Here is a 24,684-nt window from a genome sequence, read left to right as displayed (position 1 = left end):
GACTACGCGCACACACTCGTTGCTCACGAACTCAGTTTTGCTTCCAAACTGTCAAGTAATTCTTTGAATGATTAAGAATATTACCTAAAATATGGACTGGACGAATAAAAAAAACATGAAATTTAAAAACGCGACGCCACTTTTGAATTGAATCAAAGTTTCAAGTGTCTCGACTGAGGTAATTAGAACGTTTTCCTGCCCGTCTATATTGGCAACTGTCAACTTATTAACATAAGCAGGTCAGAATAAGGAATCATTTGTCTTATTTTTATAAAATAATATTTACCATAGACATTAGCCTTTAGCGCTAATAAAATCTTTAAGTATAGTATTATTTTCATATTATCTAATAAGTAGGTATAGACTGATGGACCGTGATCCAATAGACCTTCTATCTGTGTGTGTCTAATACGGCGAAGAAAAACATTGTGAGGAAACCGGCGTGTCTCAAATCCAAAGGTCGCCGACATGTGTCAGACAAAAGGCTAATCCTACAAGCCATGTAGTGTCGTAACACCATTGTATAATTATTATATTGGCTTAATCCTTGAATATAAGTAAGTTGAGAATACTCACCAAATTCAGGAACAACTCGCCGCTGCACGATAAACTTCTGTACCGGTGAGTTCCCATCAAAGCCTGGAGTCCACGAGACATTGACGGCGCGTTGGGACGTAGCGTCCAATCTCTCCGCTCTCACATTCGTAGGAGAGAATGGCAGCTCGATGACGGAGAGAAAAGCTCTCCTCGTGTGATTGCCCCCCGGTGACGTCACTATACATTTGTATTCACCCGCGTCACTCGCTCGTACCGCTTGAACTTGCAAGGCACCATCACCCGATACTAGCACGCGGGATCCTGCGGTCATTGGTCTGTAATTTAATTACTAGGGGTTAATACCATTAATAACCCTCTAATGAGTGTGATTTACATTGGCACTGTTGCATACGAATTACCTCTGTTGAATAAAAATAAGAAGCGATAATAAAAAGGATCGATTGGAAAAATATCATTTAAATGAACGTACGTAACAAGCACGTTTTTAATAGAACGGAGCAAACGGGCGGAAGTGTTAAGTAATACTGCGACCCATGGACACTCTTAATACAAGATGGTTCGTGAGTGCGTTGCCGGTTTTTGTTAACTTGTATAAAACAGTTGGTCAATTAATTAATTAAATAACGTATGTACCTAATACATCATTTAAAATTAGACTATTTTTATTTTCAATTATTTAAAAAAAAACCAAACTCATAATTTATTATTCAGTCAATTTTATTATATTGTTTCTAAATTTTTTTAAATTTCTTCGGAGTTCATTCGTTCATGATTGATAACGAGACTGAAATGAGAGTGTGATTGCATACATTTTTAGCATAAATAAAAGTGATAAATACATCTTCACGATGTTCTTTACGTTGTTCTGTATATTAACATACATATTGTAATTAAAATACTTACTGATTGTTGTGGAACCAGTCTATGTTATATTTGACGTTGGGGTCATTCGATACTTTGCACTGCAACGTCGCTGTGTGGCCGAGCAGAACGCGTGTGTCTACGGGGGGTGCGATGATTTGAGTTCTTACTGAAAATAAAAACTATATTAACTACATGCTTAAATAACCATAAAGTGAATTTTAGTTCAAAATATAAGTCCGTAACCATAAGAAGTCATTCATCATGAAACTAGGCGGGTGGAATTTTATATCTAAATACCCGAAATAGTATTTGTTTTTCCGGGACCCCAGTAGCTCTGGGATAATTGGTACTTGCTGCACTGGTGGCAAACATATATAAATTATTGTCTATCTTAACAATAAATTTTATATAATCCGAACAATAATGTTTAACGCACTCAAAACAAAATCTCTCTGTCTGCACGGAAGACGCGTGTTATTATTATATTATTAATATTATTGTAACACATTAATATAATAATTTATATTATTCGTATCTAAAAACAACTCCAAAGGCAGTGTCAATAAAACAAATAAAGGCGGGATGTAAATTCTATAAACGTCACCCAGTTTGTTTAAATAAAGCTATATCGATGCTAATTTTAACTTACCTAACACAGTAAGGTAAGCCTCTCCCGAAACACTGCCCGCTTCATTAGCACGCTTACACGTATATTTCCCGCTATCTGCTGTGGTAGTACTTGTTATTAGCAGATCGCCTTCCTCCAGGGCTTGCATCCGTCCAGATAAATTTATAATAAGTGAGTCTGTAAATTATGTTTCTAGTAAAAAAGTATGATTGAAAATTTTACTCACTTAAAAATTGAGTTATTTTATGAAAATAATTAAGTAATAAGTCTTCTTCGCTGAGATAAAATTAAGAGATAAAAGTTAGTTATAGCCAAAAATTTTTCATGTAACATAAGTTTATTTATACAATAGCTGTACATACTATTATAGCAATTTAGAAGTGTAATAATTTCTACGTTTTAAATACGCATACATATATTTTACTAATTGGGCATTGAATTAAGGGTACCTTTTCTTCGGATATGTGTGTATTTATTATATATTTGCGTTAGTAGTAGTCTTTAGAACATAAAATATACACCTTATTGTAGTAAATAACTATACAATTTTCTAGCTTATGATGACTTTCTCTCAAGCAAATACTAAGCATTGTTCTAGGATGCGACAAACTAGCATTTTTAATTACAATATTCATCAATAATTTTCAAAGAGCTTTAAGTATATAGAGCGGGCAGGAAAATTGTCGTAGAAAATCATTGCGTTTATTCTAGTACTAGAAGAATTAACTAATTTTTTATTGCTTTGTAATGCAATACTTAAATCTGTTTGACACTAACTAGTCTAACCTAGTATTTTTTATATACATTTGATTGATAATAGCTGCCTTCATCTTTAACTACAATTTTTTATCTGCAGAAGTAGTGGATCTTACCATTGAAATACCAAGTGATGTTAGGCGTTGGGGCTCCTACAGCCCTGCAGGTGATGGTGGCATCTTTGCCGTCCAAAACGGTGAGGTTTGATGGGGCACTTTGCATTACTGGTGGAGACGCTACAAGCCACACAATCAGTTAGTCTACCGACACACATTTACACTATAGGAATATAAAATGCGGTACAACATATGGAAGAAAATATTTTTAGGTGTGGTGATGTGATTCTAAGATTGTTATGACCAGATAGGTTTTGATGCGTAGTTTTTTCTTTCACATGTTTTATTCGCATTGTTCTAATGTTAGTTTTACACACGGTGATCACATGCATAAAAAATTATATGATCTATTATTAGACCGGTATTCCAAAACGTGACTCATATTCTGTTCTGTACAACAAATAATTTTTTTTACTTTTTGTCTAGAAATACGTTTTAAAATACGGACATATTTTGAAAGGTGCGGGTAAAATTCTGGTTGAAGGTTCACAAATTTTAATAAACGGATCCGTAAGATTAATTCAACGAAGAGTCTTAATGAATAAATAACATTCCTTAATTAGTCTGTTAAGAAACTCAATATCACGTTCTTTTATTCGTAATATTTTTTAACGATGATCAGTTTCGCGATAACAATGATTCATGCTTTTGGATAAAATTATGATTGTCACATGCGAACAAATAATATTGATAGTGATGACCAAACTGCATCTACGTGTTGGTGATGAACTAAAAAGTTTAAAGCATCCACACTGTGATAAAAATTGTAAAAGTGCAGGAATACACCAACTGGTCGCTTACTGCCGGCATCGAATTTAAACGTTTTTGTTTTCCTATCAGAAGTCCTCATACGAATTAACTTCATGTGACTGCGTCGGATGCGTGTACCATCCAATGCTGCGACAGTATTTAATTATTAATACAATTCTTATAAATACCAACTAAACTGAGACCTGTACTTACTCTTAATTTTCAACCAAGTGTAAATGGATGATTCTCCAGCTTCGTTACTCGCGATACATTGGTAAATGCCCATGTCTTCCATTTTAAGGTCGTTTATAACAAGGCTTCTATCAACTTCAACTCTATACCTTCCCCCACCATCGTCGACATCAGCGTTATCCGCTTCGCCAGCATCTGCGCCGACGCTCGCAATTTTCCTGGCGTCCTTATACCACGTGATACCAGGCAAAGGTGTACCTTGTACGTTGCATTCCAATACGATGGCGTTTCCATATTCTCCATATGTCTCGACTTTTAGGTTAGTGAGCATTATTGGCTTTTCGAATACCGTCACACTTGCAGCGGCGGTGACGGTTGCGAAGCCCCCTGTTTTCAATCTGGCTTGACACATGTACTTTCCCGTGTGCTTGGCATTGGCGGATATCAGACTTAATGTTCTATTCCACTGATCATTTAAGTCGTAAGTGATTCCCGCCAAGTCGATCAATATGCCGTCTTTGAACCATAACGTTTCCAGTTCATGCAGAGGCCGAGCATTAGCTATGCAATATAGGTTTGTGTATTCTTGACCTTTAATCACTTTAGTGTCCTGAGGTTTTATTATAATTTCTGGGGCAATTTCTTTATTGTCGTCCCCGTATACGTTTAATCTGATATAAGGGCTATTTTCTACTTTACCTAATTGAGTATTGATCGCACGAGCTCTGAAGCAAAAACAGTTTATGAAAATCACAAGAAACCTTACGTCTAGAGTAAAATGATTAAGTTCAAAACAGATTAGTTTAAAACGCAATGTTTCATGTAAGTCGGTCAACTTGACAGTTTTTGTCAAACCAACTCATTTCAAAAGGAAAACCACTAGGGATACACGTTTCTATAATTAAAATACCCAAATAAAGTTCGGCTATTATTTACCTATACGCTCTTTGATCTTCCCTAGAAGCGCACAAAATAACAAGTTGATGTTTATCAGTGATAGCATATTTTTGGTCGTAGCTAGGCACTCCATTGACCCCCTTTTCATCCTGCCACACGACTGTCGGAGGTGGTTCTGAATCAATCGGTGGAAAGTCCAGGATAGCTGCCTTACCAGATTCTACAGTCACAACTGACTCAACAGTATTTTCAAACATTCCCATATCTGTAATTCCAAATAGAAAAAAATGTAGGTCTCATCAATTATAATTGTACGCAACAAATATTCTCGAATCATTAATAAAAAAACAAGAGTGAAAGATTATTTTTAAATCGTTATTTGTGGGTGAAAAATTTTAAGTGTGTTTTAAATTTGTTCTTGGATAAAGGCTGTTTTAAATCTCCGCTTACATGCAACAAAAATGTTGTTTTTTTCACTGAATATAGCACCGACGTCATTCTTTGCTATACACTGGTAGGCTCCGGCGTCATCCTTTTGAGTATTCTGAATTTTATAAAAGAGCTCCGATGAATAATCTCCAAGTGGTATACCGTTTTTTAACCACCGGTACATCGGTTGAGGAATACCTACAACATGATACTTAGATTACGTACCAAATTAAAAACGAAATGTTTTATATTATTTTATTATTATTTATAACTTAAGATGTCATGTGGAAGATGGTGTTATGGTTGTAGCTGCTTACAAACGTTGTTTAAAACAAGAAAAAAAACTGTGCGATTAAAAAGAGCCATTTATCGCCAGTTCTTCTCTTCCGTTTTACGCCCTTCATTTGAAGACTGGCAGTAAATGTAAAATTAGAAGCATTTTAATAATATTTTTTTACCGTTAATAAGTGTACATCTATATGAATAAATGAATTTTAACTTTGACTTAATATTATTTAATTTCTTACCGATTGCAGAACATTGTAATATCTTTGTTGTACTTTCTCTCACAATGCTATTTGAGGAAGATGGTTGTGTGGTGAATCTAGGTGGTTGCATTTGTGCTGTAACAAAAAGAAAAATAATTTGAATATAACTAGAACTGTTTAATTTCTTAATATAATTCCCATTGGATAGCGGATTAAAGTATTTAACTACAATTACAATTGCGTAGTATTAAAAACGTTATCGGCCAGTCATTTATTGTGACATTATTAATTCAGCGTCTTCCGAGAAACTTATTTGGGACTCGAAGTTCTGCGTCATCAAACTTCGTAATTTTTAATGAATGCGGATCACTCGGGGCCCGGCCCCAGGAGCGTGGCCTCTTAAATTCCTAAAGGCATGCATGAATGTATGTATACATACAAAATTCATCCTTATGGGCAGGGAAACGAAAAATGTGTACATTAGCAGCTTCGTCGCGGCGTTAATTCAGAAATTGGTCTGTAAGTAGCACAGTCGAAAGAATTGGTACTTCTTAAACAGTACTGTATTTAATGTAATAAGCAGTTTTATCTAAAATTGTTTTTGAATGTGTGAGTTAAGTGGCTATAACCAGCTATTAAAAAAGCAGACTACACTACTATATTATAGTCTGCTTTTTCGCTAATGTAACTATATATCTCTTTCTTTAATATTCTAAAAAAAAGAGTGTGTGTTCTTATGTACACGCTTTAGAAGTTATATTTATTTGGCGTATGGAAAAAAATAACTAAAATGCAGTAGTGATTAACGATAAATATTAAAATTAATCAAAATCATCATTTTTCTCCATCGCACCAAAAAAGTGTAACTTAAATAAATTTTTATTAGAAGTTAAAGTAGAAAAATAATAAAAGTATAATCAATAGAAACTCATCAACGGAAAATGTCTTACTTAAAATAATTAAAGTTACGTAATAACTTAAGTAAAGTACTAACTCCGTGGCTCAAATTGTCATTTGTTCGATTTTGGTCCAAATTATAGCTATTGGTAGAAATCATAACGATTCCGAGTTGAAAGTCTCAATAAAAATCCTCATTAGTGGATGCGGGATTTTTTAAAGTAAATTATAATGACATGTTACATAATAACGTGTTTTAATTATGGCGACTCCGATTTGTTAGCTTAATGAAAGAAATATTAACAAAAAAATCTCTATAAGGATTATCATAAGTACTCATACGAGCAATGTTATTTTAGTGGATTTAGCATACGACTCTCAAGATTGAGGTGCGTTCGAATCACGGCTGTCCGGATAGATTTTACCTTTCTATGTGCGCATTAACACACGTTCGTACAGTGAAAGTATCTTAAAAAAAAACAGCATACCTGAGACCCAAACAGCGATAGCATAAAAGGACAGAATTCTTGACTATTGGACCAAAATAAATAAAACGAAACGGATAAAGAAATCACTGTTCTGTTAGTACTTAAATTGTCTTTTCCTTTCAGATATTTTTCACGCCGAAGTTCTAAGCCCTATTGTTTTATTGAAGGGTAAGTCAGTAAACTTTCGCATTTGTCGCGTAAAACCTTATTGATAGCATTTTCTCTTTGAATTGATACGGAACTTATGGCTTCACACGTTCTTTGTGATAATTGACTTCAATCAATAGCGGAATAGCAATGACAGAGTTCTTATCGTGGGTATTTAATTCATTTTTAAACATCTACGTTTACGTTTTCTTTTCATACAATAGTATAAAAAAATTCAAGACCAATTACAATCTGTATAACATAATCTTGCCCTTATAGATTTAAGATAGAAAATACTGTTACTAATCGTATACTAAAGCAATTACCGAAATAACAGAAAAATTAAATACAAAACTTTACTATTAAAAACAAACCCATAACCCTGGCTTATTTTTTTTTAAATCCATGGAATACCAGTCAAATTTTCTATGCCCAAACATTTCAATTCATACAATTAAAATACCTATAAATTATTGTCATTGCAATAAATGCAGTTTGCCTATTCCCAGCCTCTTCACTGACATAGAAGAGCTCTCATCCTAAAGTATCTTTAATGCAAAGATCGGGCAGTTACGATGTTGTCTATCTTAATATTTATCCAAGATCAAATTAACCCCAATACAGCTAGTGAATCATAGGATGCGGATTAAAGGCATTACATAGTACTGCGAAATTAATAAATCGTGCCGTTATAGTTAACCTCAATAGTTAAAAATACCTTATGATAATGTATTCTAGGGAATTAAAATAAAAGGGATGCTATGCCCAGATGTGTAATTTGTTTGGTTTTGTGTGCTATTGATTGACTCCAGTAACTGGCCCAGAAACACTCAACACGTGTTACGATTTATGCTTAAGTGTAATTTATAACATTCACGAAAGTTTTCACAATACCCGGATGACGTATCGAGTTCTACTTTATCGATAAATATTTTTAATCTACAAAAAAACTTAAGGTTAGGGTCCATGCATAACTCGACTGTGAATCTATATAAGGTAGGGAAATGAAAGTTCAGCCGCGCGTCTTTAATAAATTTACATTTTTTTCAGTCGATTATGTATAATATTAAAGACACTTTGGGCGTTAAAAATAAATAGTATGTGCAAATAACAACCGCGACTACCTATTACAATGAAATATGTTTCAATTACTGATATACATATAGCAAAATTTCGTAAAAGATTAATGCATTTTAATCATGAACAAATATAAATTCTTGAAATACATGGATTTCTATGAAACCATAATTTTCTTTATTACAATGGAAGTTTATCTCAAGTCATACAGTTGCCCATGCAATAAGGCTCGCAAGTGCTTTGCTGATTCTTTAGTAATCGGTAGCTCTTATCTTGAAGGGCTCTAAATCATATTTAATATTACCAAGTCAGTACTTTTTGCTAATAAATTAATTCTTAATATGTAAACAGGAAGTCGACGTCAAACTCGCGATTTGATGCAAATGATTTTTACAGATCTTGGAATAATAAATATGTATTAGTAAAATTGTTACTGTCAAATACTTTAACATGGGATGAGGAGCACAATATAGTGGTTGCATCTGCAACAACATTTGATAAAGAAAACCTTGGCCATTTAAAGATTGTCAGAGAGATTATTGACAGTTCCTTTCGTATGTTCTACGACTTGATTTGAGAACTGCAGAAATGTAAATTAAGAACCATTTATTTATTTTACTGAAGTTATTTATTTGTTCAAGTTTACCACAATACACACAATACATAACACTATATCTACGGTATATGTGACGAACTCTTTTATCTAAAATATAAAACAATTTCAAAAATAATTATACATGAACAAATGTTACTTTGATTTTGCGGTATTATTTCAGGTATAAAACATAACAAAACTAAATTGGATAGTTAATCAGATTATAAAAACTAGACCAAGGACAATTCATTCATACCAGTTCATGAACCATAATGACACCATAAAAAATGAAGCTATTGTATGTAATGAAAAGGGTGACTGCATGGTTATAATCTAAACTGATAAAGTAAGATAAGCTATCACATACTCAACGTAACCCACTTTAATTGGCACGATTTTTTGGAACATGCGTGCTCTTCAAAATCTCTTGTAATCATTTACGCAGAGACAATATTACCTTATACGACGCGATTATACGTCACTTTATTCTTGATAACTGTTCAACTACATTTTAACCTAATAAATCTTCTACTGTAAATCTTTTATTTATCAATAAATGCGAAAAACAAAGATTACTGTCAAACTTGCAATATTACAAAGAATCTAAGTTTTATTCCAATTAGATTAAGTTGAATGAAACCAATAAAGTACAGAAATCAAAGTAAGCGAAATTAAATACTGGCGATTTATTAAGTTCTATCGTATTCATCACTATTAAATAAAATGCTGTTTGTCGTCGTGGTTTGGTTAGGCAAAATCAAATAACTTTCACATAGAGTTTCTTCTCTTTTCTCCAGAGACTAAGTCCTTTTCTATCCAATTGTCTGAACCTCAACAGCACAGCAGTGGAAGATTATGGTTTATTCTTAGTATTTTGTGAGCAGTTGTTCCACTCAATAGACCTTGTATTGTGTCTCTGTGCTCCACCAATCGTGAGGAAACCGGCATACCTTAAAATCAAAAGTCGACGTCGATGTCAGGCACTGGAGGCTCTACACCGAAAAAAAAATTACACGAAACAGAAACATAAATCTGATGCGTGGTCCTAAAAGGTGCTAGTGCCAGTGGTGTGGTTTAATTAAGTGTTTAGTACCTTACAAACTGTAATAAGTACGTCATTGTGGTAGAAGAGTGAAAAAACGAGTTTTGAACAGCTTTTTAAAGCAAGTCAAACATGCAGAATCGAGCGTACCTAGGTCCCTTGCCTAATGCCTCAGGTCACATCAGATATGAATAGGTTGGACGGAAGTTGGTCGTGTTGCTTGATTGAAAATGTTTTTTTTTTTTTTTATAGAACAGGGGGCAAACGGGCAGGAGGCTCACCTGATGTTAAGTGATACCGCCATAAATGTACATTACAATGGGCTAATAATTAAAAGTTTACTATGTTCGTATGTATGTATTATATAAATTAGGAGGTGAGAAGTTGTGCCTTGAACCGGTGATTTTTAGATAAGAATAAATACGTATTCGCATTTATTTCATACGAATGCATTCACTATTTTATTAATAGGTGAAAGAACCTTTGTTTTTCCGGGAATCGATCATGGGCCTTTCGGGTTTTACGTAAAATCTGTTACTACAGAGTAAAAGTGGTATATAATATACCGTCTCCTTGCAATGATTCTAAAATTTATTAAAACTTCAGGTAGCTGTCAAATCGGTTAATTATAAGTTTTAGAAAATAAACATATCTTTTAAATAATTTTACAATATTAATCTCATATTTAAATAAAATTTATGAATGCATAGCGTTTACATTGCTAGGTAGGATTTGGATGTTTTAGGTTGTATCAAAAACAATAAACATGCATCGACCACATTTTTTTTCTTATGACCGACGAAAGAAATTATATATACACAAAAATTATTTAAAACAGAAAGACTGAATCCGATAAAATGTACATGAACTATGATGATTAACGCTGTTACTAGCATTTACTTGCATCGCGTGTTCACGTGTGTTGTATTTTACTTATCGCGTAAATTGCTCACAACTTTTAAGGTAAGCAATGTTTTTCATACTTCATTCATGAAGTAAATATTTCTTTAAAAATATATTACATTGAATTTAGCTTTAACGCCTAACCTATAATTAAATCCAATTCAACGACAAAATCATTCACTAACAATCTTGCCCTATCAAATACAGCTTTATTCGCTCTTCAATTGGGAAATAGAATCTAGCGGAAACAAAATTTATAAGATAATGATTTCTAGGCATTTCAAACGAATTACTTTGCAACGCGTAAAAATACAACGACTTCTTAACCATTTCGACCGCATTAAAACCTGCTTAAACCTAAGTTATTAATAATATTATAAATATCTTAATTATTCTAGTTCTCCGGACCACCTGTGGTTTTTACTTTTTACGCGTTTTCTAGTAATTGCATTTCCAATATAACAAGCTTACCCCTGGCTAAATGCCAACATCTGAACTGTTTCGCAAACTTAAAGTATTTACGTCCCATTGTTCAAGTTTCAATCAGAATTCGTTAACATAACTTCGATCCCCGAATTGAAATCGTATATGTATTTATGAAAATAAATATAAATTAGAAATAGATACATTAGAATATGTTTGGTCCAGATTAGGATTAAAATTGATCTAGGGATTGTTTGATTGAATAACCGTATCATACATAAAGTTGTATCCAGAATCGAAACTGCAAAATTGAAAACTTACTGATGAGGTATTTATTAATCATTACAAGTGATGCAATATTATGTAGAGGATTTGGGAAAATATAAAAGAATACAGTGCAAGAACATTTTTTTATCAATTATTAAATATTAATTCGTCGTTTTATTTACAAGTAATGATTGATAAGTGATATCTCTAAATAAAAGAGAAATCTCACTAACAACCAAAGCCCGGAGCCATTTGTTGTTTGAAGAGCTTTGTAAAACATTTTATTGTAGAAACTTTTTATTTCAAACAAAGTTTATTAAGGCTTGAACAGTGCTCAAATCGGTCAACTAGCCCTAGTTTAAATTAAATTGTTGGAAGAACTGTCGCTCATATGCATTTGAAAAAAATATATATTGTGGGTTGAAGCCTACTGTATCGATTGATAAAATCAAAAAAGATAAAAGCAATACCAATTTCCCAAAAAAAAATTTACCATCGAACCGTAGATAAGACATAAATTACAAATTCGCTCCAAAACGGTTTATGCGATTTATTTTAATCTAACACGTATTATTAGATATAGCATATATTATTATTTTGATAAAAAAAAAATTGTATTAATTCGTTTCCTGGGCATGGAAAGTAATAAAAGGTAAATAAACTCAAGCGCAATGGGCTTCCCTCCGCATTTCACACCCGCGAGCCCTGCATGCGGCTTGTCTTCAGTCCACCTCAACGCTTTGCGACGGGAGGACTACGCTTGTGTGTCGAAGCCAATAATAATTAAATATTTGCGTATTTTAGTTTTTACCCGCGGCTTTTTTTAGAAATGCCAAAATAAAAAGAAATATCAAGTGAGGCGAGGACATGAACTTCGGAAATTATTGTATGTTATAAGTATATGTATATAAGTACCTACCCAAACAAAACTCAAATTTAGAGTTGTCAAGTTTCAAGTGCAACTTGTACAACCAAGTAAAATAAGTCGCTGAACCTGATACCTGATGGACTCTGAAAGTGGGTACTGGATCTCGAGGATGGTAAGCAGTAGACATACCGTCATTGAGCTCGTTGTAATCAGCTCAGCGAGACGATACTAGAAATGTGACTAAATGAACCTGATGATGGACTCCGAAGGTGGGTACTGGGTCTCGAGGATGGCAAGCAGTAAACATACCGTCATTGAACTCGTTGTAATCAGCTCAGCGAGACGATACTAGAAATGTGACTATATGAACCTGATGATGGACTCCGAAGGTGGGTACAGAGTCTCGAGGATGATAAGCATTAGACATACCATTATTGAGCTCGTTGTAATCAGCTTAGCGAAACGATACTAGAAATGTGACTATATGAACCTGATGATGGACTCCGAAGGTGAGTAGTGGATCTCGAGGATGGTAAGCAGCAGACATACCGTCATTGAGCTCGTTGTAATCAGCTCAGCGAGACGATACAAGAAATGTGACTATATGAACCTGATGATGGACTCCGAAGGTGAGTAGTGGATCTCAAGGATGGTAAGCAGCAGACATACCGTCATTGAGCTCGTTGTAATCAGCTCAGCGAGACGATACAAGAAATGTGACTATATGAACCTGATGATGGACTCCGAAGGTGGGTACTAGGTCTCGAGGATGGTAAGCAGTAGACATACCGTCATTGAGCTCGTTGTAATCAGCTTAGCGAAACGATACTAGAAATGTGACTATATGAACCTGATGATGGACTCCGAAGGTGGATACTGAGTCTCGAGGATGGTAAACAGTAGACATACCGTCATTGAGCTCGTTGTAATCAGCTCAGCGAGACGATACAAGAAATTTTACTATATGAACCTGATAATGGTCTCCGAAGGTGGGGACCGGATCTCGAGGATGGTAAGCAGTAGACATGCCGTCATTGAGCTCGTTGTAATCAGCTCAGTGAGACGATACTAGAAATGTGTTATATGAACCTGATGGTGGACTCCGAAGGTGGGTACTGGATCTGATTGACTCTGATTTCATTTTCGGGCTTAGATATAACATGCACTCGTAGGTTTCAGAACCAAGAAAAATATTTAAAATTTCAACTGGAAGACGAATCGTTGAAATTGATTATTTTTTCAATAAACTCAAAGAAATATAGTGGTATTATAGTAAATATTACCTAATATTTATTTAATATTAAATGTTAATAAGTTCATATAGTCATATTTCTAGTATCGTCTCGCTGAGCTGATTACAACGAGCTCAATGATGGTATGTCTACTGCTTACCATCCTCGAGATCCAGTACCCACCTTTGGAGTCCATTATCAGGTTCATATAACACATTTCTAGTATCGTCTCGCTAAGCTGATTACAACGAGCTCAATGATGGTATGTCTACTGCTTACCATCCTCGAGATCCAGTACCCACCTTCGGAGTCCATTATCAGGTTCATATAACACATTTCTAGTATCGTCTCGCTAAGCTGATTACAACGAGCTCAATGACGGTATGTCTACTGTTTACCATCCTCGAGACTCAGTATCCACCTTCGGAGTCCATCATCAGGTTCATATAGTCACATTTCTAGTATCGTTTCGCTAAGCTGATTACAACGAGCTCAATGACGGTATGTCTACTGCTTACCATCCTCGAGACCTAGTACCCACCTTCGGGGTCCATCATCAGGTTCATATAGTCACATTTCTTGTATCGTCTCGCTGAGCTGATTACAACGAGCTCAATGACGGTATGTCTGCTGCTTACCATCCTCGAGATCCACTACTCACCTTCGGAGTCCATCATCAGGTTCATATAGTCACATTTCTAGTATCGTTTCGCTGAGCTGATTACAACGAGCTCAATGACGGTATGTCTACTGCTTACCATCCTCGAGATCCAGTACCAACCATCACAGTCCATCGTCAGCTGATGATGATGACTCGGTTTCGGTATTTTAGCAATACTGACATTAAAAAGTTTTAACCTCAGAATGAATTAAACATGTAAAAAAATCATGTATGTACTAGTTAAATAATTGGCAGCCACCATTTTTTCTAGACCAATATTAATTTATAAATTTTTATATTTAGCTAATAATTGGTTTCGTATTCACGTAGTTTTGTTAGACTATTCACTATTTTGTTAGACTAGATGGCGTTAGTAAATTATTGTTTGTAGTAGAGGTCAAATCCTCAAAGTCATCGGCGTATGTTAGAGTCTTAAGGGAACTCCCATTTATTCCTTTTTATTGAAGTATGTCACAGCTGAGCCCAGATTAATGCAGGATAATTTAATTATCAAGACGTTAGGATAAGTATGGAAAGAGTTAAGTCTTTACTCTATGAGAAAGTTAATTAATTAATAAAGCTTTTTATAAATGTGACGAATACTTAAATGATAGGATCATTTAAGTATTCGTCATCCTTGGGATTGATTTGCTCCAGTTCAAAGAATTTGTATTAAAAACTTGGTGATTGAAGAGCGGCGGAAAGTTTCTTGCCAGTTCTTCTTGCCCGCTCTACGCCCTTGAATTACGAACTGGTATTAAATGTAAATTTACAATTAATTTTAATTTTTTTGACATTCATAAGTGTACTTGTATACCTAGAAGAATAAAGATATTTTGTTGTTGTTGTTGTTGAGAGGAATGACTTCAAAAAATTCCCGCTAAACCAGCGGACCGAAAAGCCTTGATGGTTCGGTCTGCGTAAACTCAAGATCCTCCTCAAAATCTTCAAGACCTCAAGATCAAATATTAAACTATCTCACTACGCTCTACTTTATGGACAATAAAGGCCGCATAGGTGAACCTCAACAACCATATTGAGCGTTAATGATTCATGCTAAGGTTCTAGTTGCTTGCCTTGTCCTTTAGAGCACCTTATTATATACATCGCCTAAAGCAATTATTTTAAAAGGATAACCTAAGGTAATATTCTAAAGCAAAACATCCCAATATATTATGTAAAATTCATTGAGGCTTACATTTCAAAGTGAAGCAGCGTTTCCGTTACGTGACTCAGAGCATTGGCACGTATCGTAAGACCACTAACATACTAATAGACTATAGAGCCACAGAAGACCATTTTTTATTCGGGGAATTCAGGAGGTTTAATGATTGAATACATATAACAATTCTATGCGCATCGTGAAATGTCTTAACAATTCAAGCGTAGTGGCATTTGGTTTGGAAGAAACATTTATTGCAACAAGAGTTTTTTACCAAGTTTATATCAAAGTTGCATTTTATATCCACTAAAGGTAATAAAGGAGATTCGGACCTATTAAAAACAGCGTTCTTAGATCAAAGACGTACAATACTTTCGTAAGACTACATTTTAACTTCCTTTCCCTAAATTTTCTTAAAAGAGCGGCCGATGGTGGCATTATATAGCCGATTTTTTGTCTCATGAGTTGTTGCATCAAAAATTCTTAATGAAATTGTACACATACATAATTATTTATTAATACAACTCTATTTGTAGCAATAGACACATAGTCTTTGTAATCGCAATGTGACCCGCCAGTTGGGCCGGTCTTGTAATCCGAGCTGTACCACATACCGCACCCGCGTACTCTGTATTGACCAGAGAAACCTTTCGCCATCACATGCTTTGTTCGAGTGAACGAAGCCTGTCAAGTTACTATACGACGTTCCTTTTAAATTTAGAATACGAGTTCGGGTCTTGAGTCATGGTCAGCTCAATAGTGAACATTGTCGGTATCTTTTCCGGTTAAGCTATACTAAGTATATATAATTATTACAATATTGTCAGTATAATTTATTAAAAAAAAATCAGTAGTGCTACAACCTCTTTAGGCCTTGGCCTCAGATTTCTGAATCTGTTTCTGTTTGTGATCTTTTTTTTTAATCTAATGGGCAAGTAGGTGATCAGCCTCCAGTGACACACATCGCCGACTTTTTGGGTCTAAGATATGTCGGTTACCTCAGGATGTTTTCCTTCACCGTTCGAGTAAATCGAAAGAAAGTCCATTGATGCACAGCTGGGGATCGAACCTACGAAATCAGGTATGAGAGTCGTACTCTGAAGCCACTAGGCCAACACTGCTCTAATTATAAAACTCATCTCTCATAATTTATAAAACTGATGCCAAATCGCCTAGCTTACATAAAGCTATTAGTTTTATAGTAATTTCATTATACACGGCTTCAGGATTCGGTACGATTTCTTAATATAAAAAAAAATCTTCAAATGCTCCAGCAGTCAATAAAACATTGGTCTCGACTCAAATGACTCACGATCAGTGGAATGACCACTCTAACACGTAACAGTACTTTTGTTAATCCTTTTAAAAAATCACAACAAATAAAAATCGAATGATGAAATATGTATAATCAGAATATCGTGCACGCTGCCCGCTACAGTGCATGCTAAAGGTTTGCCCTAATTCCCCGCGGCATACTTAATATTAATTTCAATTTAATCATTTTCAATGTATAGAAAATTAACCTACATGAGCAACGGCGCAAGAAATTTATTGAAATACAATTAAAACCAATTCGGGAATCAATATGGCGAAAACTGCGATGTTGCAGATTTGAACAGTTCGTTGGTTTGGTAATTAAAAGTTTACCCAAGCCGATGTTAAATGGCAAGAGAATGCATTTTAATTGTTAAACAATTGCATTATTTTAGCAATGTTGCTTTTTAAAGGGTCCCTGAGTACGGTTGTCTTTAAATTTATTCAGTAGGTGCAGCTTAAAAAATATTTTTAATAATAATAAGTTATATTTTATAAAACAGAATACTTTTTCACATGATAATGTATATTAAGTCCGCTTGTTTACATTGCCTACAAACCTCTGTTATCTTTATTTTTTTTAATATCTTTAGGTACATTTACAAAAATCAATAGAAAGAAATGCTGGTAATTATTTATTTAGTAGAAGTTCAGAAACATAAGAAATTTTATTGGGTAGATGCCCTTGGCGCACGGCATTATGTGTTAATTGGCCATTTCTAATCGAAACCGGATCAAATAAGAAAAAACTTGAAATGCACGCTATTTCAATTTTGTATATTAGAAAAAGCTCTCGCCGTTATGTTCATCTATATTTTAATATATTATTTAGACTAACTAAAAACTGACGAGAATGTAGGTAAAAAATTAATACTACTAGTTCGATGTCTACGGCGAAAGAATGTATAGATAGGTGGTCTTTTTTAATGTGGGACAGGTAAAGGCACGCCTAAACTCATTGGTTAAGATTCAATATCAAGAATTAGTGCTAAGTCTGACTACCGCATGTCAAAAATGTATCAGATTTTAACATAACGTTGACGTTTCTAAATCATACCCATTGTGCTTGTAGTAGTTTATAGGGTAAAAATTTAAAAAAAAAATATATAAATCTAATATATTTTGACAATCTTCTCTGAGTCGCCACTCTGAATCTTACCAAAAAATTATGGCCATCTGCCTTAATTAATACTTATTATTAAACCATAAAGGAAGCAAAAAGTATCAGAGTAAATTGTTAATAAGACGAATTCACCGTTAACTCATATGTATTATTTATACATTTACCGCGTAACTATTCGATCATCCCGTTACATCTGCTGAACTCTCAGACATCCCGACTTGGTGCTTACTTGACTTACACCAGCCAATTAAGGCGTTCTCCAGTTTTTATTACATCCAACGCTGTTATCATTTAAATCGTCTAAATACACTGGGATCACGAAGACACAATTTATATAAGTATTTCTAAAAGTTATTTATCATTTCGTGTTAACAGCATGGTCACGGAATTACCAAATTAAATGGCACAATTAAATCTGTATTTTTTAAATTTAAATTTGTAATACGCCCTAAATATATGCCATTATACGTATAAAACATAATATATTTTAACAATTATACATTACTTATTTCCTATACTTATATCTGTGTTTATATTATATCGAAGGAATGCAGTTAAAGTCGCGGACAACGGACAGTTAAAATACTTTCTTTGGTTCTAAAGTGAAACTATCATCGCACGAGATTACTAACTGGCGAGTCATCATTTCGAATCTGTTAGAAATCATTACCTAACATTATTTCATTTTTAACGACTACAAAACAACTGTATGCATCAAATCCAATAGTATTTTGCACTTCTATAATTAAATTAGAGTTTGTTTCAACGTTTTAAACTTTTATTCAATATTTATTGAAAAAATCATATTTGTAAATCTAATCTGTATTAAACCTTTTTTTTATATAATAGGGAGGCAAACGAGCCTGCGGGACCCCCTAAAAAACTGTAATCGCAGCCCATAGACACCCATTTTTAGTGGATTCGTTGCCGACCTTAAATGGAGGGAGTACGCACGAATTTTATCATTAGGTTTAAAATTCGAACATATTTGAGGCACTACTTTATACTCAGTATTTAAAAATAGAATCTTCTTTGGTCTAAGGTACTTTTCATGTATAAATTATTATAATCATGAATATTGAATAGACTAGGTAGCCTATACGAAATGACAATACACAGAATACAATATAGTGTTCATCTTTAAAAAAACTTATTGACTTTGTTAAGGACAAGTGACACGTATAATAGAATCGATTAATTTCTATTTTTACTCTCGGACGTATCACGGTTGAGAGGCAACGCTCACTCGGGTGTAATGATTAACAAAGGATGCTAACATTTGACCCTAAAAGTATTTTCATGTAAAATGTGCCCATCAAGTACTGATTGATGTTGTTCCCAGTGGTCAATACTTTTATTAATCTACAATACCTCACAATGGAAACGCCATTGTGTTCGTTTGTTCTAATAGTTACAAGTTTTGGACACAAATACGATCAATATAACGTTCCGTTTTCGGTTGTTTATATATGACACTAAAATACTCTACGTCCACCGTTCCACAACTGCGCGTTTTTTTAGGCAGTTTTTGCCGCGCACCATCACTTTGTGGAACCAGCTGCCCACTGAAGTATTTCCGAACCAATTCGACTTAGGGTCCTTCAAGAAAAGAGCGTACCAATTCTTAAAAGAGCGGCAACGCACTCGCGAGCCCTCTGGTATTGAGAGAATCCATGGGCGGCGTTATCACTTAACATCAGGTGAGCCTTCTGCCCGTTTGCCCCCTGTTCTATAAAAAAAAAATAAAGACTGAGCACATGCTTAAGATGTTATGTTGGTAATAAATATATACTTCTTCATAATTATCGAAGTTTAAGGAATTATACAAAACATTTATCGTTCGTTATCGCGGCATTACAAAAGCAATGATAAAGAGAACCAATTGAGTGATGCTACTATAATGCAAACAATTTTATTTTATCTGCACATTATTGATATTATCAAACAAGCTGACAGATAAAAAACAGTTTTACCTTAGATTAAAAGAGAGTCTTTATATAACCATGCCCAATGTTGCCTTACGAGCTAAATTGTGAGATATACCTAAATAAATATTGAAAAAAAAAATCCTGAATGAAGGACCGGAGTGTTAACAGTCTTATCACTTCGAATAAATAAACTTGACAAAACATTATACCTATTTGAGGTTAGCCCTACAATAGTAACTTTCTGTATAATATTATTTAAATTATTCAATAGTTTACACATACGAATATTTAAATAAAAGTATGGAGTTCCTTCCGCATTAATCAGTATTATTTGAGATTTATAGAAATCGTTAAACCTGGGCGATCGTTCATAAGGCAGCATAAGGCTAAAGGCGGTAAAGTCTCCACATCAGTTATAATTACGCCGCAGTTTAAACGTAAATTAATTATTGATTAGCAAGGAAGTTTAACGCTGCCGCTTGGAGTTCCATAAGTTTATATTTTACGGCTACTGAACAATTAAACACATACCTGCAATATGAAATGTTGCTTAATAGCTGTATTTGTTTAATATAAATTACACTACGAAAACTATTCCATATGAATATTAACAAATTAATTCTACGGTACTCAATTGTTGGGATATTCCCGATTTCACCTTGAATAATAAAGAAGGGTTCCTAACCCAATACCGAGCTAGGTATTGCAAAACACTGGTAATGCATATATGTATAGTATGAAGGTACGGAACACAATTCAGGATAAAGGGTTATTTTTGCATGCAACCGACTTCACATATGTTAGGGATCTTTATAATAGAAAGCAAGGTCTTAATTTAAATTTTTAAATAGTCTTTAGGTACGGTTGGTAATTTGAATTTTACAATTCAAATTTAGAATGCAAAATCGGTATCTCAATTCGACAGATATATGAATTATGGAAGGATTTACATACTATTAACGACGATAATGTATCAAAAATCTTGCACAATTTATTCTTTATTAACATGTTACATTAATAGTACATATTAAACATCTTACACAAATTATTAGGGAGGCATTGGGCCTTATTTCTTATAAGCGAACTCATCAAAGCAACATTACCAACAAAAGTGTCACAAGTAAAAGTGTAGAAATAAAAACATTGAATTAGAAATTATTACATTTTTTATGGACCAAGAGGCAAATGGACTGGAGTGTCATCTGATGTTAAATGATACCGCCGCCCATGGACACTCACACAGCCAGTAAGCTCGTAAGTGCTTCTTTAAATACCATAAGTAAAATTGGTACAGAAATACTTCAGCGGGTAAAATACTTTAACAGTAAAAAACCCACTTATTAAATAATATTTTTAGTTCCTTAAATGCGCAAGCCCAACAAAACTGTAAACTCTTATCGTGTATGGTGTGAAATAATATTACTACAAATTACAAATGAAACAACTAAAGAGGTTAAAAATGTTATCTAACTTCTTGAAATGGCGATAAGGTTACAAGTGAAATAGGGAGAAAGGCATTGAACCTTAACAGGAGCGATGGCTCATTGCCCGTATTTACTCGGCCAGCGCACACGTTTTAATATTAATAACACCCCATACAAGAAAGCTTCAGCTGGTTCTAGGCGCTTCTGAATTTACGAGAGCTACGTAGAACCTTTTATGACGATGTTTACCGTGGTTGCCACTGGCTCATACAGAATGAACATGTATGCACTTTTGTGAATTTATAGCTCCTAATTAGCTTAGTTGCTCGTTAGCTATTAGTGAAGTTTGAAATTCGAATATGGTCAGTGGTTTTATTGGTAATGGTAATAAACATTTTCCTTTAAAGGTTATACGTTCAACTGAAATTTAAATTGTAACTACTTTAGTTTTAGTAATAATCTACGCACAAATAACATTAAACCTTATCCAAACTATTTATACAAATTAGCCAAAACTTAAGTTCGTTACTGTAGGAACTTAACCGATTTATAAATAATAAAATATATCTATTAATACAAACATTGATTTATAAATAAACAGACTCAGCTAAAAAACGCTAAAAAAATGTGTTAAAATTAAGTTACTCTTTTCATTACACACAGGTTAATCGAGCAAGAAAATGCATTGATGTGTGTTCACGGCACTTTGCGTTCGTGCTCCTGAATGCATTTTTGTGAGACGGCTAGTACTCTCAAGCCCTTCAGGATTTTCAAAGAGTTATTCAGTCACACAGTGTCATATCATAAGCCGTAGTAGCGACCCATTGACTGGTAAACGCCGAGAAAACGGAAACAATTTCGAATGAGCCAGAAGTTTATTTCAGAAATGTGCTTGAATCTAAACTCTGGAATGCTGTTAGGCATGCGAAGTTGCTTTTTGTTCCCAACGTTCCTATTAAACAGGTCTCGTTCTTGCGGCAGTAGGTTCTACATAGACTAAGTTCATTATAGCTGTAATGTACTAAGGACACTAATCTACGGTCTGTATTCCGTTTGCATTTATGTAAGTATACTCAAGTAATATTATAGTCTTGTTTTGAGATATCTTATAGTTTCTAAGATCTGTACGTAAGTACGGCTCTTGCCACTGAGTCAGCGAAACTGATCATATCATATGTAACATATAACGTCACTCAAGGGACTGTGGATATTATGACGTTACAAAGAAATGTCGTTTAATGGAAAGGAGCAAAAGCTGTATACAAAAAAGAAAAAGTTTATTCCTTATCTTAGTCCTTACATAAAAACAATCATTATTTGATCGCTACGTTATGAACGTTTAGTCTGTTATGTTCGTCTAGCGTTTTTTGCTGCAACAGTTGTTACATATTTTACGTATTTTATTCATATCTTGCGATATTGGGGAATGATAAAGCACGCGCAAGTAATCCCAAGTTGTATACAAAAGAGCGGATTTACTATGTACGTATGATGCCGAAGAACGTACACAGCTACGCAGTTTTAACTAATTTCGGCAACATAAAAAGTATTTTTTATTATTTAATTGTCTTCATTGAGGGTGGGTGTAATGTATCATGTATCATTGTATAAAAAACAAGCTTAACTAACAAAATCCAAGTAATTTCGACGCTTTGAGGGTTTGTCGTTAAGTCCATGGACGTTACATTAATTTTTCGGTGTATATAGTGTAAGAAATGGGATATCCTTGCATTTCCTTGATAAAGATAGCGTTGTGAATCAGTGAATATAAAAAGATGTAGGGATTTTACAATCTCTAAAATCTTTCTTGAAGTTTGCCACACTTTTCTTGCTTTGTCCTACTTATTGCTTTTGTTTTAGTTTCCACACATAACAGTCGTACTTAAGATGAATCAATCTACGGGTAAAATACTTAAATTCTTATGGTTTATAAAAACTTTGCGTCTCCGTGGCTTAGTAGGTATCGTTTATCTTGCTGAAAATAAGTTAGATTCCTGCCACGGAAAGCTAATCAAAATGATTAATCGTAACACACTGAAATTGGTACATATTAGCATTACGGGATTAGACAGTATTAAAAGTCGTTAATAATAGGATATGGTTAAGCGGTAGTAATTTGAATAAATACAGCACACAGGCACATCTGTTCAGTTAAATAAGGGGTAAATTTTGCTATACAAGATAAAGACAAATAAAATTCCGTTACCAAGTATGTGCTTTTCTTCTTATTACTGTATATGTAGTATACAATGAATTAGATGGAAACGTCAAAATAACGACGAAAGAAGAACGTGTTTGTATGAAAATTGTGACATTGTAAACTACGCTTTTTTGAACTTCGACGTGGAAATGCGTTGTGTATTTTGAGAGAGGGTGGCGCTCAACCGATTCCAGGCTTTCTGCTAATCAGACAGAAGGATGGTGATTAAAATTAACCCCATCATTGTCTATACTTCTTGTAAATCATTTTAGTAGAATTTGTAAAATATAGACATGGTGTATGGTATAAAAATTTTATGTGTGTGTGATCACAATATAAAAACATATTGTGATATACATTGCTTGTGGTAAATGAATATAAAGAAAATATAAGTAAAACTGATGAATGTATGTATTTTTTTTCACACAAGTATTATATTCTTATATGACATTAAAGTAATACAGCTATATCAAAATTGAAATAAACTTATGCCACAGAATATAATGCTAAGAAGGTCTGAATAAGCAATATGTCATTGTCTAGTGTTAAATTGCTGGTGAATATTTGAACAGCACTTTAACTAGGCAAAGTTCATTAAGAATTATGATGGACCTGACTGTAAACTTTGCCTAACACACATTAAGACATAAAGATTTTAGGGTGATAACAGTATGATGTTTTAAGGTACCTTTTTGTTAACATAGGTTTCTTTTCTATCGAAAATTCTTTGAGGCCTTTTAAATCTATCAATCCAATGGAGCAAAAGCAATGATACGATGATTATTTATCTTTAAAGGTAAGTGGGTAATCATCAGTCTGTGTTTTTTACTTGATATTATAAGAAGTGTGTAAAATAATGATCTATTGACATTCATAAGTGTACATTATGTTACCTATATGAAAAAATGTTTTTCATTTGATTTGAGTAAGTAATATATTTTTTATTCTCTGTAGCAGTAAAAATATTTTTCTGAAGTTCACTTTAAGATAATTTAATTGATAAGTTTAATTGATAATCATTTGTTCACTGTGGATTGAATAAATGTAGCAACAATATTATAATACCAAATGTATCAAATTAGTCAACTGAGAAGGAATTGACTGTATTTGCATGATACAGTACAAAGCAACAAGATATTGAATGTATATGTTCTCATAAAAGTTTTGTTTCAACAGTAAATACCTTATCTAATATATTCATAGTGGTTTTTTCCTTTACTAACAGTGGTTGTCTGGAAGAAATCGCTCTAAAGTG

General features: G+C 33.9%; 1 protein-coding gene across 2 annotated transcripts in view; it reads right to left on the bottom strand.

Annotated features, from left to right (window-relative positions):
* LOC110992730 (protein sidekick) overlaps positions 1-24,684 on the bottom strand; it is a 40,682-nt gene that overhangs the window by 15,329 nt on the left and 669 nt on the right. For both annotated transcript variants that reach the window (XM_045628790.1, XM_045628791.1), the window contains exons 2-9: positions 5,718-5,813; positions 5,212-5,388; positions 4,801-5,026; positions 3,886-4,589; positions 2,923-3,042; positions 2,072-2,227; positions 1,462-1,588; positions 577-872 (exon numbers count right to left, since the gene is read on the bottom strand). In XM_045628790.1, the coding sequence (XP_045484746.1) occupies positions 577-872; positions 1,462-1,588; positions 2,072-2,227; positions 2,923-3,042; positions 3,886-4,589; positions 4,801-5,026; positions 5,212-5,388; positions 5,718-5,813 (1,902 nt within the window). The remainder of the gene's footprint in view (positions 1-576; positions 873-1,461; positions 1,589-2,071; positions 2,228-2,922; positions 3,043-3,885; positions 4,590-4,800; positions 5,027-5,211; positions 5,389-5,717; positions 5,814-24,684) is intronic.

Source organism: Pieris rapae, chromosome 7, assembly GCF_905147795.1.
Source record: "Pieris rapae chromosome 7, ilPieRapa1.1, whole genome shotgun sequence".
In the NCBI taxonomy this organism is placed as follows: Eukaryota; Metazoa; Arthropoda; class Insecta; order Lepidoptera; family Pieridae; genus Pieris; species Pieris rapae.
The sequence above is the reverse complement of the archived record's forward strand: the minus strand, read 5'-3'. Positions and strand labels throughout refer to the sequence as shown.